We start from the raw sequence: 18,150 nt of genomic DNA, 5'->3' as shown, positions 1-18,150 counted from the left end.
AACTAATGTTTTGTTGCGTACGGTCTCCCACATTTTGAAGAATACAGTATTGAGCTTCGGCACACAAGGCTTCACGAAACCTTATTTTTACTATACGATTAAATGTTCATTTGTTATTTAATAAAACATTGTGTCAAATGTTTTGTTTTTATATATGAATAAAGCTTTCATATATGTAACGAAATGGTTACATTTAAGTTTGGTTTTATAAAATATTTGGAGGTTTCCCACTGTCAGAGCTCGTACCATAGAATTATATAATAAATTCTTATCCTATGAATATATACACGCACACATAATTACCCACATATCACATGTTTAATTATTTACATAGTAAATATGCACATATCTACATTTTGCAGTTTCATATAGTACATCTTTGCATTCTGGAAATTACGTCATCTAAAAAAATAATCAACACTGAATACAGACACCCTTTCAAACTCGGGATTCGATTTGTCACACTTAAGTAATCCTTAATGTTTCAGAGTTTAATATGACATATTGCATGTTTATTGTAGCAGCACACATCAGGCAAGGTGGTTACAGAGCGTACAATACTGTTAAAGAAAAGAATATGACACTTACAGTATATACACTATTTATCAATTTACGCTTAGGTCCCTGAATATTCAGATAGATTTTTGGAATACATACAGTATATTTAACTTTTTACAATGATGTACAATATTTATGCACAACCCATCAACCTTAGTAAACTTTTCACAATACTTTGATTATACATCTAGAGTTAATGAACGTTTCACTACAGACTTGAAAAAATAGGATTCATAAAATGTATCATCATTGCTTTAGGGAGTTATTTTTGCAAGAAACAAAAAAAATAATAATCTGGAAGTTCCTTAGTAACACAGCCATGATTAGGTTAGGTACAGTAAATATTATATTGCACATTGGTACATAACATGGAAGATACTATTCTGAACAGTCACAAAAAATCATTTTCATTACATGTCTTTCTCATTTCCTCTTAACTGTACTCAGGCCCGGAAGAGTCCTCTTCAGAAAATGACCTACTTGCCTGTTGTCCTCTATAAGTGTCAATTCCGTTCTCGTCTCCGGGGACGTAGTTCCCAGCGGAGCTAACAAAGCTCTTCTTCTTGGCCTTTCGCTCTTCCATCTTTATGGTATCGTACAGCCCTTTTGGTCCCTCTTCCAGAAGGATGTTTCTCTCCGAGTGAGAGGGCTTCATTTTGTACACGTTTCGGAGGATGAGGAGGGCAGGGGCATAGAGGACATTGACGAGGCCCATACCCAGATTCAGCTGCACGAAGCCCAGGTTGTGGACTATCTGGCCAGCCACTATGGGTCCCATGGCGTAAGCAACAGAGTAGGAGATATCTGCAATGGCATAGACACTGCCATAGACTGACACATGGCGGACGTCCACTAGAAAAGCAAGGGTGGGCAGGAGGGCAGTGTCCACCAGGGCAATGCCAAAGCAGATGCCACACAACGGCACAATGAGCTGTCCAAAGTTCCTACAGGCTGGGACAGTACAGGAGCTCGCCCCTATGATAACCATACCAACAGCTCCATAAAACCACTGGTAGTTAGGATACTCTGCAGCTAATTTGACAGTGATGTACACACCCAGAATGTGGGGGAAGAATGCTGGCAGCCAGGTCAGTCCCATCTCCCATTTTGTGGCGTGCATGGTGCTCTTCATCCAGTTGGCTATTGTAGGTTCCAGGAAGGCCAGAGGAATGTTACAGGTCGTCAGGGCTCCCGCCACAACAGCAATGTATGGGTCAATCATGAGTTTGTATATAGGGGTGCCTACTGGCATGTTCTCTCTAGTCCTGTTTGAGAAGGGTCTGATCACAGTCAGCAACAAAATGCCGTCTAGCAGGCAGATGCAGGCAAGCACGATGAAGGGATAACTCTTCCCGGCGAATTCGTATAATGTGCTTCCGAAGGGGGGCGCCACCAGGCTCCCGAATGAGATGAACGCCAGCGCGATGCCAAGGGCTCTGCTTCTTTCGGCTTCTTCCGTATATTTGTCGGCTATCATGGCGATCCCAGAAGTATCGGCAAAGGCCGACCCCAGACCCTGCAGACTTCTAGCTACGAACAGCGTGGCGTAGTTTTCAGCAAAGGCGAATATACAAGTAGAAACAAACATGACACTAAGCCCAATTAAAAGCGGGATGTCGTACCCAACTCGGTCTATAAAGGTCCCGCTTAAGGGGTTAACTAGAAGCTGTAAAATAGCCTTTGATGCAAAGAGAACTCCTATTTTCACATCTAAGTTGTCGGTGTTGTTGACTGAAGAGCTGGAGTTTCCAGACGACTGTTCCTTCTCTAAAAATAACAGATAATCGGGTATAATCGGCACGATAACCATATACAGCATGTTGTCTAACAGGAGTGCGACACAGACAATCACTAAAATAATCCTTCTTTGTCGATGGGGATCCTGCATAGCGGTACCTAACTGCTTAGTTCTTTCCCCCATCTCCGATAATTTCACAGCTGCAGATTTAGCCAGCCCCGATGACCCTTCAGAAGCCATAATTCCTCTCTTTCAGGAAACTTTCTTCCTCGCGGCAACACAGGCAGATCTTTCTTTTACACCGAAATCAGAGGCGCGCAGATGGTGCGCTGTCTGCACATTTATGTTTCTGTGTCTGAATTCTCTTGCTACGCGCTGAAGTCTTAATATGCAGCGAACTTTTTTTACCCGTTTCTGCGAAAGCTCTTCATATTACGTGTCTTTTCCTCAGCCTTATTTGGAGACACTGGGATTCATTCTCGTCAATCCGATGTTATTTCATTTCATCGATCAGGTACTGTAGCAACGGCGCCGCGGCCAAACCTTTTACTTTCTCCAAATTACGGTTTTACCTGGGCGTCCTCCATATCAATAAACGGCGCGTCTGGTAAGTTTGCAGCTCTTACGAAAACCAAGAGCACTGCCCCCGAAATTCATATCTTCCGCCACCTGTAGTACTGCGAGGTGTGTTCTCTTCTGAGATCAGCAATACTGCTTTTGTTGCCATTGGCACGGATGGACTCGCGTGTTTGTTGATTCTTTGCTTCTCTTCTTTTTCTTTTTTTTTTCCAAGGGCTGTGACGCACTGCTGGTTTACCCCCCCCGCCGAGTGGTTCCTCAGCCAGCGTCTTTTTTGCTAATTTAACACATGTCATGGCCTTACCCAATAACAAGCTGCAGCATATTACTTAACTACCAGGGGACGGGTAAAATCAGAACTGACTTCAGTACAGATGACTGACCGTTTGTTAATTATATTTATCACGTACAGCTCCGTTCTTGCGATTTTTACGCTTTTCAAGCAAAGACTTTCTGCTGTGTCATGTTTCGTTTATCAGGGCACACGAGGCAAAGGTTGTTGTATAAACATTTTTTTTAAATGAGACGTTTGGGCTGGTCAGAGACGATAGGATGTCCGGCTACTCTGCACGGTGGGTATATTCTCTAAAACGCACCCTCCATGTACTGTAGTGCGTTTTTTTTGTGAATGAAAAGTGAGTGGGCAAAATGTATGTTGGAATATTTATCTTAGGGATTGCTTTGTCATGAACGTAACTTACAAAGTTGCAACCCAGCATCACATTTTAGTAAGATTAATGCGGTCTTTAATAACACATTTGACTTGAAATGTTTCTGCGAAAGTAACTATGCACTCAGTCTACGAATTCCATGACAGGACACCTGCGCAATTATCAACGTACGCAGAAAATGAAAACCCCCAGTAATATAGCCCATTTATCAATGACATTAGTTTTTGAAACGTTGAGAAACATTATAGAATGAAAAATGAGGATTACTTGGTTAAGGTTTCCGTCGCTGTTTGCCTTCCAATATAGGATAATTGATCGGATGAAAACAGAATAACTCAAGACTAGATTTTACAGCTCAGAAAATGCAAGTGTGAGGTACTTTCCAATTATCATTCGCCTCCTTCCTACATTACGTGAAAATACATTACATTATGTATGGCCGCAGGAATATTTCCACAAAGACTTTGTAACCAGACTTTGAACTGCTTAACAGTAACGTGAATACTGGCCATTCAGCTAGTTTCACTCTTTCCTCGAGGAACTGTGTGTCAAGGGAATTTCATGCGACTATCGATCAGCTTGTCCAATCTGCTCATAATATAGACTAGCCTGCTTCAAAACCAGCGTTGCTCTAAGGTACAGCCAAGATAATCTTACTAATGAACGTTAATATGGATGTATCGGTATGGATACAGTTATCACTAAACGTATAATTAGCTTACCCTCCAAACAGATGTTAACATTGAGAATAATTACACCACATTAAGTTTCAAAATAGCTTAATGCAGTGCTTAAAATTGCCTGCGTTTTAAACATACTTTTGTGAATACAGAAGTCGGGTTTCTGCGCCTGATTATTTATGTTTTAAGTGTAATCGTTTTTACCAGAAAAGAGAATACCCCGTGGCCAAAGCTGCACTCTTCCCTCTTTCAGAAGAGTAGTTCCGTGGCAGCCAGCACAGCTACTACGATGAATTGCGAATAATTTGTGTTGCGTAACAGTTCGTGTCACTTTTCAATGTAGAAGATATCAATGATCGACCTTTTAACAATGTTGAGCTCGTATATGATTTGGAGCCCTTGATTTTAAAAGTACAACTTTAGTCTATTCAAATAAAATTAAGAATACCCTGGGTGTTTACTGAAGACCGAGCAATGTACAGTAAGTGACTAGAATTTCTCCCCATTATCTTTTTATTCGGACTTTTAAGAAAACGATCGAGTTCACGGTTCCAAACGGACATGCAGTCGACATTATTTTACAGAACATTTTAATGTAGTTGATTAAGAAGGAAAAAGAAAAAATAACATTTCAGTTTCTCCTGTTCCTGGAATCCCCGACTTTTACAAAGGCATTTTACATTAAATAACGTGGTCCTTCCGGACTCGACCCCTGTCAGGTATAGCAGCCGCAGTAAATGGGACCGCTAAGCTATTTCCTGCACACAAAAGCGGCTCTCAATATTTCGTTCCCCTAGACTGCCCCCTAGTGAATAAGAGGGTCCTGTCCGTTTGCATTTCGCTGTTTTAACAGTGCATTTGAAGGACACCGGACATCCCATCCGGCACCGAGTGCACTCCAAACAAGAAACTACTTTGGAATTCGTCAATGAATTATTAGATTCTACCGCATTCCTCATTTTCTTACAAATCGTAAGATTTGTTTTTTTCGTACGATCTTCTTTTACAAATATTCAGTTAGGCTGGCTGACACTACAATATAGTTTTGAACAATTAAATGTGTTGTTATCTAAACAGATCAGTATTCTGTAACAACATTGAATTAGAAAACGTTAAGAGGAATCATCCTCTAAAAAATTAAGAAATGTGATTTCCTGCGATGTTAAAATACACTCTCTAGGTTCCAGTATGAAGAAACGGCATGGGATGTCTTGTAACAGAAACAACATTTAAAATTGAAAGCATCGGAACCGATTGATGTCAGCCTAGTTCACAATTTGTGAACTAATGGTACGTTTTTATAACATTTACATTTAGGACGGTTTTCGTTAAATGTCCTGCTTTTAAACTAACGATTTTATAAGCAATACACTCGAAATAAACAGAAAATGAATCTTTCAGCAAGCATTTTTCATCGAGTGTATAAATCACTCCTCGATCTGTGGGGTCAGTTTGCCAGTGTTGGCTGCACGCAATATTCATTTCAAACAGAGTGCATTAATTGGATAGGAGCACTCTGATTAACATCCCCGCTGGTACTATAAATCAATCCTGGTACACTTATAGAGGCTAGCGCAGAACGCAGGTTTAAAGCCAGAGATGAGACAGCTGAAAGAATTAACCTTCGGCTGTACAGGTCGATGGAGTCGCACAGATTACCATATTCAATAGGAACCGCTTCTTGTTGCTAGTGTTTTTTCCTGTACAATGTAAGACTTAGACTGTTACACAGCACATAATGGATATGATAGATAATGGATCTTGTTTTTGAACCATTTTCATTTATTTTCTAAAAAAAATACCAAAAATACATCTCCCTTCCACTCTAAATTCTCTCCGCCCCGCCATACACGGAGCCTCCACTTTCGATTATTAATCAAATAAACTACTAACATACTGTGCATTGCATGCGAAATATTGAGTCTATAAGTTACGTCTACTTTGTTATGCAATTGCTGTCAGTAAGAACCAAGGGAACCAAATTTTCTTGCAATTAAAAATAAACTTAAATAAATTCGAATATCAGAAGATTAAGCCAAATAGATGTCTTCAGATGTAATTCAAAAGTATTGAAAAGTGTAAAATTGTCCATAAGGGGAACTTATGTCACAAGGCGATTAACGCGATCTATTAAAAAGTAACGTAGAAAGCAAATAAATGATTAAGCAACATTACGTTGGGCTCCTGAGCAAGGCCCTTAACCCCAACTGCTCCAGGGGTGCTGTATAAATGGCTGACACTGTGCTCTGACCCCAAGCTTCTCTCCCTGTCTGTGTGTCTCATGGAGAGCAAGTTGGGGTATGCAAAAAGACGAATTCCTAATGCAAGAAATTGTATGTGGCTAATAAAGTGATCTTACTGACTAACCCAAGGTTCAAGGCGGCGTTACACTTTTTCAGGACCACATAAAATTGGACAGTTCCTTCTATCTACTTGTGGGCGTTGCACTAGCGACACCAGTGGCAAGAAGTAGTATTACAGAATTGCTTTCAGTATTTTGAATACAGTAAGTGGGGTTTTAGTTAGAGGTACAGTACTCTGTTTTACTTTTTTTTAAAAGATGGAGCTACGGCTGTCAATATTTCAATAGTCTGATTGTTGAGTCTCGGGCCTTAATTCTAAATGTGTACTAATAATTCCAATCGAATGTCGAACACCTGTAAGAGCTTACTTTTGGGGAAGGCGGTGCACGCCAATCTAATAAAAGTAGGGACACCTACTGAAAATATCTTCTTGTCAGGTTCGTTGTTTGTTGTCATTGAGTATATAATACTCTAAGAAGATTCCTCAGTTAGATTCGTCACATTTCAACAAATTCGTACCCGACAACTCTCATAAGCGAGTAGAGTAACAACATAAACAGAAACACTTTAATACGCAGTATTTCAGTCGTTCACATGAGCATGCGTCGTTTTCAGTAGTAAACTCCGATGTCCCGTCAAATGTTTTTTTTTTTCAGTTTGCAGCCCTGATGGTTTCCGGGGAGTCTTAAGAGCTACGCTGGTTGCAAAGACTAACCCACCGGTCGATCTTGTGCTGGTGGGATTTGCTGCGTATAGCAAAATACTGTATGTGTTGATTCTGGGAGACATACTGTACATTTCAGGTTGAAATTGTGGGCGAACAGATTAATTTGAGTAGTAGCGTGCGAAATCCTTCTCCCTCGTTGACAGTACTGTAGCCACATTTTTTTTTTGTATTAGCATAGACTTCACATTATCTCGGTCAAATTAACACTAAAAATGTATTTACTTTACTGTAGGTCATAAACTCAAGAACTTCGCATTCAGAGAAAATTATCACAACAGTGCAGACAGGCAGCCATTGATAAAAAAGTTTTAATCCTCAGCATTCAACACTTTAACTACAAATAGTTAGTTTTCCACGCTTTTAATGATTTATTGCAAACTGAAGTTTTGTAACTTTCGTTAAAAACAATGAATTTTAATTAATTGCGCTATTTTTATTCGTTAAACTGCCTCTGTCGCCATCTTCTGGCCAGGATGCGTATTGCAACAATAGAAAAAGGAGCCCATGGTTTTGCGTTTGAACCGATCAAGTGCCGCTGAAACTGCTTAAAAATCAAAAGCGCTTTGCGCATCCTAATTTATATCCGTGATCTTGGTTCTTGACTAAACTAGTCAAGTTCGTGGATGATCCCAAAATGTAAACATCCAGAGTACCTGGATGGGAGACGTCCTGGGAAAAACTAAGGTTGCTGCAGGAAGAGGTGTTAGTGAGGCCAGCACCGGGCGCTCACCCTGCGATCTGTGAGGGTCCTAAAACCACAGTATAGTGACGGGGACATATGAGACGTAAAACTGAGGTCTGGAATCTCTGTGCTCAATTAAAATCCCAGGGCGTTTCTCAAAATGAGTAGCGGTATAACCCCAGCGTCCTGCCCACATTTCCCATTGGCCATTACCAATCATGGTGAAACAGGAGTTGGTTCAGGCTCCCGTGAAGCCTAGTTGAGGACCCTATGCAGGCAGTATATTCCGGAAGTAAGTGGAGAAGGACAACAGGGAAAACATGATGAGGATCAGGACGGGCAGACAGACAGGGGGGCGTGACGATGGTGATCCGGTGCTCGGGGGGCGTGGCGCAGGCGAACAAGTCCAAAGAGTCCAAGGGGGAAATCCGTGGTACAGTCCAGGGTCCAGGTGCCATGAAAACCATCCAAGACAGACAAAGTTAAAATCCAGAATGGGATCCGGAACAGGAACAAGGAGTTAAAAAAAAGGGTAACGAGGCCAGGCGCTCCGAGCCCCACACTCAGACGGTCAGGACACCGTTCTGAAGCCTATGCTGTCGGGTCTCTCCTGGACCCGCTAGTAGGCAGGCTTCCATCTCCCAGTGCTGAGCCAGGAATAGTGGGAGCGCCAGGCTTAAATAATAACAAGGAAAACAGGGGGCAGGTGCACGCAATCAACTAAAATACAAAAGGGTCTGAGCCCCTTTAAGAGGATGGATAATGATCATGACACATAGCCTCCTAATAATCCCCATCTGTGAACTGGCTTCATCACTCTGTTCCCCTCCCCACTGATAGCTGATGAGTGTACTGGTGCACTATGGCTGCCGTCCCATCATCTAGGTGGATGCTGCACATTGGTGGTGGTGGAGGGGAGTCCCCATTACCTGTAAAGTGCTTTGAGTGGAGTGTCCAGAAAAGCGCTATATAAGCGTAAGCAGGGGGCCTGTGGCTGTGGCTGGGGACTGTGGCTGACCCCCCTGTGGTCAGGACCCACGGCGAGTCCAGCCGGGCTGGAGTGTGGAGCTCCCCGTTCGCGTGACTGACTGATCGACTGGCATGAGAACGCCTGAGCTGCGTGGTGTTTTCAGCGCACCGACAAGCAGGCGGTCACTCTGGGGCTCAGCTCCAGCCATACTGCCCTGGAGTGACAAGAGACAGTGTGGGGCAACGGGTGCCAGAGACTGTACTGACTTTCCGTCTCTATATAGGGGCTAGTGTTTTTGAAGTCTGTTTCCTCCCTCTCATCAAAGTTTTCAAACACAGGTGGTGGTGTAGGTGTGGAGGACACACTGCTTGCCCAGACGCCACTCAATTATCTTTTATTCAACTTTATTTGTCATTAAACGTACATGGGTGCATAGAATAGTGAAAAGTGTTTCTCATTAGTCTCTCAGGTGCAGTATATATATAGAACAGCAGACAAGACAATAGACAGAAATACAATAACAGTATAAAACAAGACACACCATGGTGGTATGTGGAGGCGTGCGGCGCTGCCGAGCCAGACAGGACAGGACCAGGGGCTGAGGGGGTGCAGGGCGGAACTGAAGGAGAAATGCTTCATGACACCCGGCCGTCTGCACGCGGGGAGCTTTATTAGCCCAGAGCTGTTCACTCTGCCCACAGCCAGACATCACCTGTCACGATCGCTAACCCCTCCTCTTAAGGGAGCTCCAGCCCTTCCTCGTTCCCTCCCATTGTCTGCACCTGTTCCCTATTCCCGTTCCCCCTTAAAAGCCAGACGCGGACCTCACTCCTGGTTCCTCATTGATTTCCACATCATGAGAGCCCGGGGTCTTGCTGCGTCTGGCTCCGTTATGCTTTTAACTTTCTGTTCCTAGTTCCTGGTTCCCCTCGCCGGTTCCGACCCGGTTCGTGTTTTAACTCCCTGGATGGATCCCCTGGTCTTGGACTCTACCCTTTGTCTCGGATTACTCTTTTGGATTTCCTACATGGATTGTTCGCCTGGATTCACTTCCCCTGGACACCTGCACTGCATGGACACGCCCCCCGTCTCCAGACCCTTTTCCTGCATGACCATTTTTCCCCTTGTGTCTTCACTATTCTGGATCGTGTCGTCCACATAGGGCCCGGAAAGAACTGTTCGTGACATCACCAGAGCACTTCCACCCCTCTTGATCGAGTCCTGTGCCTGGCCAGGAAGGGTGGGGGGACCCAGGGTGCACCACTGTACACAGGACAGGACTCGAACACCAGTGGGCACTAGAGGAAAGATCAGGCATCGTCTGCCTCTCTCCTTACCTGATACTGGACTCGGTGAAGACAGCATGGGGTGGAGCATAAAGGTGCAGATTGTTGGGGAAGGCCAGGACTGAAGAGGATGCCTAAGACCTCGAAAGACTACTCCATTACACAATTTCTGTCCTGTGGCAGAAGAGGGGGATGGTGTTTTGAGGGAACGATGATGTTGGACCTCTCCTCTGGGACATTGGTTTTGGGATAACTGGGGTCCTTGAGGGTTGTGTTTCTGTAGCATGCGTGTCCCTTAGCAATACTTGGTGACACTTTGAGGAATAAAAAGGACAATCATGTACTGTAATATTAATGTGTTGTGCTGGTCTCTGGATGCACTGGTAGTTCTTGGAAATATAAAGAAACTATTGAGTGGGGAAAATAGTCCAAGTGCCCTTAAAATTGTCCTATGATGGTGATAATAATAAAAATAAATATCCTTATACTAGTACCCATACCTACACAGTATAACCGGTATAACTTCTCATGTTGTTAGGCTGTCAGAACAATAACGATACCCATCACTAAAATGACAGCAAATAAAAGCAAGTGACTCATGCTACAGTGAACTAGTAATGTTCTCCATTTTAGAAAAAATATTATCCTACCTTAATGTGAGCATTGGCACTGAGAAGCTTACTTGAGAACACTTGTCATTTTTTTTAACGTGTTGACACTGCTGATCATATCGATGACATTTTTATTTTGTCCCTGCAGCTCGACATTCAGCTCATTCAGCAGTTCAGTCCAGTCTGTGAGGAATGCTAAATCCAGATGCCACTGGTCATCCTCTAATTGGGCATATTCACCATGTTTAGACGACTTGAGAAACTCTGGTTTCAGGCAACAGCTGTCTGAACCTCGCGAAAAATTTTTGTTTTTGAAATCTCCAAACAACAAGCCAGCAGCCTCAGCAAACGCTTTCTTTATGACTTCTCGATCCCTGAATGACTTTGTGTTGAGCCAGGTCGCGGCTCACACGGCACGACGCGATGATTGCCGCTTTCCCTCTTGTACTAGGCCTCGTGAACACCGACTGCTGCTAGTTGAGATTTTAATTTTCCACTTTTGTTTTTCATAACTCACCTTTAGCGGGAAAGTCCACATCATACGTTTTGTCTGCATTTTTTAAATATTGTTCTTTATTTCCCTTTTTCGCGTAGACGCTATCATTGCAGATTTGAATGCGAAAGTACAAAAAAATAATCGTGCTCCCATTCCTCCTGTTAAGTTTTCGGTCTCTTTGCTTCATCGTTTTCGCTCAAACACTACAATTATCAAATAGGCAATCAAACTTATCAAACTGTTGGCGAATTTGACACGGCCAGTCTGTTTCGCTCCACCATGCACTGTAGCCAATGTGGGGTTTGTGCGGTAATAACCGAGAACGTTATTGTGTAGCACACACACAACACTAATTACGGAGCTCCTGTAGCCTTTTTTTCCAGTGTCAACCATCACTCAGGGAAGAGAATTTTACAACCGATTCGACAAGGGTTAAACATACACAAGGGCAGTTAAATGTATGACATTACATGCACAGATCTGAATGAATTTTTAGGCTGTCGAAAAAAGTAAATAGTCAAATGGCCCATTTATTTTTTGCCAAACATTCTTGCGATCGACTGGTTGGGCACCCCTGAGCTAGAGTATATGACGAAGAAAGTCATTCATATCCTTTATATTTGCATTAATTCCACAAAATCAAGGAGTATTGTTAGGAGTATAATTAAAAAAATATTTGCAAATTTAATATAAATTAAAATGCTATAGGATATATTAATGTTATTCAATATTGTTTCCTTTTAATATTGTTTAATTTAAAATCAACGGTAAAGAAAATTCCTTGGAATTACAGTACGGCATTTACAGTAAGAGATGCAATAGCGACACCTAGTGGATAAATCTTTTACTGCTATTGGAAAGTTCACATACCGGAAAGAATCAATATGGGTACTTCAAGAAAAAGCAAGTTAACCTAGGAACATTATTACTACTTGAAAACCACACTGAGTGTTACAAAAACAGCCAATTAAATTAATTATTCAATTTAATAGTGGAAAGGGTAAATTCTATTAAATAAATTTCTCTGCATTTTCAGTCCAGTTCCAGACTGTAACAGACATAGTGCTTGACGTAAATCTAGGCTTCTGGTTTGTAGTGGCATGAAGGGAATGCACTGTTAGGTAGGTTGTTCACAATGGCCCCATCGGTCCAGAGCTTATCCTGGTGTTCATGGTGTTAAGAGATTAGAGTGCAGACGCTTGGCTAGGATGCCAGTCCATCACAGGGCCTACCCTCAGCAAACACTGGTTCCCTTTCATACAGCTGGGTGGACAGGAACACCTAGGGTAAGGTACCTCCCTTAAGATACAGCAGTGTGACCCTCGATGTTCCACGTGGGCTCGTGCCCTCGCCGCTCCACCCCACCCGTTTCGTCCCATAACACCTGGGGCACGAATGTGGGTCTCCGGCGTAACGCAACAGGGAGCCAGCTGCATGAGCTAAAGGAGAACTCCCCCAGCCCGGGCGGCTGAGGTCCCTGATACACGCAGGGAGGGCGATGACATCACTGTGTCCGAACTAGCCCCGCTACAGCAGCAGTGTTTGTAGTGAGGATTTGAACCCACAACTTTGTCAGCTATGAGACTGAAGTGTTACCCACTACATTACGCTGCCCCCTAAGCTTGAAGGATATTATACAAAAACAGATTTGTATTATATTGACAGGACATTGTTGCCTGATAGCACAAAGTTGTGTATCACAGCTACTCATGTTTAGCTAGTGTGATGTATGGATCATGAATAAAATGATGGATTTTGTATAAACTCGGTCACCTATTTATTAATCTGTCTATTTAGACACCTTCCTATATTCATCGATGGATAGGCAGATGGATACATGTTTATGTATATTCACATGACCACAAAGTTTCCAATTCCATCCACAAGATGTCCCCATTCACACAAGCAAATATTTACATTAGAATTAAGAACTGTATATTGAATTTCCTTTAAAATGTTGATTAAGAGTTCAGTTTATGAGTACTATATTGTTCTCATTTGCAAGGCATAAAAATGTCCACAGTCTTTTGGAATTGAACAGATAAAGCAACATCTAACTTCTTTACCTGGTGTTGTGGAACTGTTGCTGCAGAATTGCAGCTGTCCCAAATACATGCTACACATCTCTGGGGTGTGAAGTCAGTTCTCTCCTTTATTGAAAGGCTTTGTGATTCTTTCCTATAGGAATGTACTATATACTTACAACTACTCCTACATTATTATTACAGTTAGATTTTGCTATTTGCACAGCAGTGGAAAGTGGTAGGTCAGTAGTGACTAAACTGTAAATGCAGAATCATTTAACATCCTTGGTAGATTGTACTGCCACCTGACTGGGACAGGGACAATTAATGAACAAGGTGAGATTTCCTGCCGTAAGCTAAGCCTAATGATTTGCCTGATCTTGTTAGTGTTTGGCATCCCTCGTGTTGAGATTTTGCCACATCCTAGTGATGCGGTAGGGCTGAGGCCCAGGCTGTGGGCTGGCAAAGAAAAGAAGGTTAGGCTATCATCCTATAAACAGCCTTACAATGCTGGTATAAGAAGGGGAAGTATACATCATCAAATTAGATCAAATGCTAACATGAATTAGTACCACTCAGACATGCTGAAATGTTCAGGTTAATTATATCCTGCAAAGGAACAAGTAAAGATTTATTCCATGCTGAAAAGAGAAGAAAAGAAACACCCGAAGAATGCTTCACAGCCAAAACGTTGTGTTTCTTTTCTTCTCTTTTCAGCATGGAATAAATCTTTACTTGTTCCTTTGCAGCCTACACATGCTGACGCAGCTACAGTACTGTATCTACAGGTACGTGAACTACTTCATTATATCCTGCCTGCTTCAGTATTCTGTGCTTAATAACATGACCATAAAGCAATCCATATATAAGCCCAGAATGTACATTTAGAAGAATGAAACACACTCCTTTATGCTCATTGTAAAATAGTGTGTATTGGTGTAAAATAGTGTTTATTGGGGAAATAGCATAGTCATCTCCAACCTGACATCAATATTCTTCAGATACAGTATAGCTTCCCAAGTGCCTGAAACTGTGACTTGAAAATAATCTATCACAAACTTCTAGGAGAAACAAATTTCACATGAATCCAAGCTCTTGCTGACTGTTTTGCAGGGAAGGATTTTTGCTGGCTTCTCCCCACATTAACTATCGCCAGAATCAAAGTGGAACCCAGGGCTACCCAGAATAAAAGCCAAACAACAGGAAATGAAGAAATTAGCCTGCCACACCACCTCAATCTCCGTGTAGCTTCCTGTGTTTAAATTAATTCACCCTGTCTACAGAGTGTGCAGTTAAAGGGCCTGAGGCATATGAAAGACATGAAGTGTCTCAGCTCCTTCAGCTCAGAGAATGACTTGTGTCTGCAGCTATGTCATTAATGGACACTGGCCATATGAAAGATAGTTCAAAGACTTTATTAAAACAAGATTTGCAAAGAGAGTAATTCTGTGAAGTGGTTATGCCATAACGCCTAAAATTATTTTATATTAGCCACGCCGATACCATTTACTTGCAACTTTGATTTATTCTGCTCAGAGTCAGATACTTTTGTATTGTACTTTTTGGTTTCATTCATATCCAACATCGATTTTAGGAGTGGGTTTAGGTACCTTTTGCACTTGGGAAAAAAATCACCAGTAAGAACATTAAATTGACAAAATACTAGGGCAATGTTGCTTCAGGAAGTTCACATGCGTAATTTGAACTTAGGTTGTTTAAGAACATCATAAATCAAACCTAGATAACCATGATTTATTATTCTCAAGTACAATATATTCCTAAATCATCACGGCTACTGTAAGCAGTTTTGGCTCCTATGCACCTTCAATGGTGATGCATGAAGGGATTTTCAACATTCTCTAATGTTAATCCTAAACCTCACAGACTGTCTTGGTGCAGTCTTTTCAGCCATTCGAAATATGTTTTTAATTCCCTGTCATGACTGAAAGACAGCGTCACAGCCCAGGCTGACCTATAACTGGAATGGCACCACTGGAGGATCGAAACCTTTGTTGTTTTTCCTGCTCTGTTGTACTGAGCTGATTTGCCACCACGCTCTGGAGATGTAAGATCATCATATAATCTTCTGTGGCAGCTAAAGTATTACTCTCTAACAGCAGTATAAAATCCCCTGCTACCAATGGCCAAAACCCTTGTGTAAACATAAGAATTAAAGCCACTGGAGCTTTTAAATGATTTTGACGTGTAAATTATGATTGTGACATACTGTATGTGATCGCTTTGTAAAACAAATGCACTTGAAAGAAAAAAAAAAGCTTGGGAAAAGAATAGGCTTTTTTTTATTTCCATTTCCTAAAGATAATTTTGCTAAACTGTCAGCAATGTGAACATCTGACATCAATATTTTCATCATCCTGATCCTGATCTCAGAAGATAGCTGGAGTTGGACATGGTCAGTACTGGGTTGGGAGAAAAACAAGGTTGCTTCTGCAAGTAGTGTTAGTGGACTAATAGGTAGCGCTCTTTCCTTGTAACCAAACGTCCCAAGCCAATGCCCCACAATTGCGGACAGTATGCTGTTCTTCAGTCAATATGTTCAATTGAGGTCCTGGCTACTTGGTAATTAAATATTCTTTGACACAACTCGAAAGAGGAGGGGTATCAACCCTGGTTAAAATCCTGTCTGTGTTTGTGCAATCTGGCCAGCATACCCTTCCTGCTTAATTCAACTGGTGAAGCACTTTCTCCCTTTCCCACCCTGTTCATTGTTCAGTGAGGCTGTTGGTGCATACTGGCTGGTGCACTTTACCCAGGTATTGTGGTAGGTGGTGGAAGAAGGTCCCTTCCTATGTATAAAATGCTGTGGGATCCTTTGGGGTGGAGAGTGCTGTACGAATGCAAAGAATCCTTCTTTTTGTTAAAGATTCTTATCCTATTTTCTAGGTATATTCAAATTTATATCTCCCTTTGACCTTTTTCATTCTAAAGCTTTATTGAATAGTAGTGGTAATTATGTTTTTTTTTAAGAAAAACAAAGCAGGTGATGAATGTCAGTAATATTTTAATTTCCGCACAGCCTGAATCATTACATTTTGCTCAAGAAACGGCATGTTGAGGTGGACATGGAAAATCTGAAATTAAAATATGCAAAGCTAGATTAAAATCCATAATCCTTATCGCTGAATGAACTGTAAGCAAATGAGAGGGATTATAAGTGTGTCGTCTGGGAATACAATTTTATTAATGGACACAGGCAGGGATAGCAGCCTGTCTCTTGGCTCTCAGAGTTAAAAGGGAGCAGAGCAATCACTGTGTGTTTTGATCCCCTCTCTTGTAACTGTGCTTCAGATAATGTTTTCACATTTTTACAAACAATGGATAAAATACAGTTAGTGATAATGATGAGTGTAAATAGGAAAATGACGATTAAATCAATACTTAACATTTCTTTTGCTCACCTATCCTGCCGTTTTCTACATTTGTGCTAAAGAAGTATTTCGTCCATCCATTTTTAGTAACCTCTTCAGTGTTAGAGGGCTGCTGAGAACTGCAGTCCAACTCAGTCTAGCTATAGGGTGGGAAGCAGGACTACACTCTAGAAAGGATGCCAGTCCATTACAAGGCACATATGTACAGGGGACAATGTGGAGATGCCAGCTGACCTGTTTTTAGACTGTGGAGCACATTCAGAAAATCCATGTGAACTTTGCGAGAACATGCAAACTCCACACGGAAGACTGCCCCCAGTAGAATCAAACCCAGGACCCAAGAGCTTGAAGTATTATATTTTAAAAAAAAATGTTTTGATCCTTACACTTCATAAAATTAACTCCAGCCGTGATGAGTATACACTAAATTCAGCCAAATTAAATGCTCATTTGGAGTGCAAATAGAGATTAGTGTCTTTTGAAAGCATTCTTAGGGATTGCATTCCACCTACCTGTAAATGAATGATTCAAAAAATGTATTGTGATATCATAAAAACCATTTAAGTTATTTCTTTTTTAGTTTTTCTAGAGCTTGTTTCACACAGAAAACAAAAGCAAAATATAAATTCTATGAGCAGCATGTACAGTTTTGTCCAAAGAAAAAGGTGGCTGTATTTATGTTTAGTATTTGGCTGAAAAAAACAAGTGAGTTGTTCTATAAATTGCAAGACAAAGATTTGTAAAGAGCAATGATGCAAAAGTAAGTAATCCTGTTTGTATTTTATTCCTAAAGTAAATCTAAAACAGACTTTCTTAAAAGATTTGACAGTATTTCAAACTACAGTATTTCAAAAATGTAAATTTTGTAAATGCCAGTATCCATCAAGCCATTTTATTCTTTAACATACATCCAAAAGTGCCTCAGCTTAACAATTATAGTGGAAAAAATATTTTTCCAAAACCCACCCAAATGTGACATTACATTTGAGAATTAGATGAAATTTTGCATTTTTAAGATGATAAAAACAGTGTATTATAAGACATTATAAGACAGCCATTAATAGAAACCACCTCTGTTTTTGTCAAGGAAATTGTGTACATTTCCCTTTTAACCAATTCTCCATTTTCAACTAAACTTTAGATTGCATAATCGACACCAAACCTGAATAAGAAGGTCTGCAGCTAGTAATTAAATGTGTTCTTAACGAAGATCAGCCTTTGACCTATGACTCTGATTTGACACTACTGGTGATGCAGCCGTATTAACAACAGCTTTAGATCACTGGATCGGTGGCCTAGGATCTCTTGCACATGAAGCCCTTGTGGTGTGAACGTTTTTTTATTCATGATCATTTTCCTCATTTTGCATGGAGCCATGAAGTCAAATATATCAGAATAAAACTGATATTTACGTACGGCATTCAATAGAACCCATG

General features: G+C 41.3%; 1 protein-coding gene across 1 annotated transcript; it reads right to left on the bottom strand.

Moving 5' to 3' along the window:
• Positions 1–774: 774 nt before the first annotated feature.
• On the bottom strand, positions 775–2,577 carry slc18a3a (solute carrier family 18 member 3a). The gene has a single exon (XM_088917363.1). The coding sequence runs from the start codon at positions 2,534–2,536 to the stop codon at positions 992–994; it is 1,545 nt and encodes a 514-aa protein (XP_088773489.1). The 5' UTR covers positions 2,537–2,577; the 3' UTR covers positions 775–991.
• Positions 2,578–18,150: the final 15,573 nt, after the last annotated feature.

This window comes from Atractosteus spatula, chromosome 5 (assembly GCF_055471065.1).
Source record: "Atractosteus spatula isolate fAtrSpa1 chromosome 5, fAtrSpa1.hap1, whole genome shotgun sequence".
NCBI lineage: Eukaryota > Metazoa > Chordata > Actinopteri > Semionotiformes > Lepisosteidae > Atractosteus > Atractosteus spatula.
Note: the sequence above shows the minus strand (reverse complement) of the source record. Positions and strands in the feature narration are given on the sequence as shown.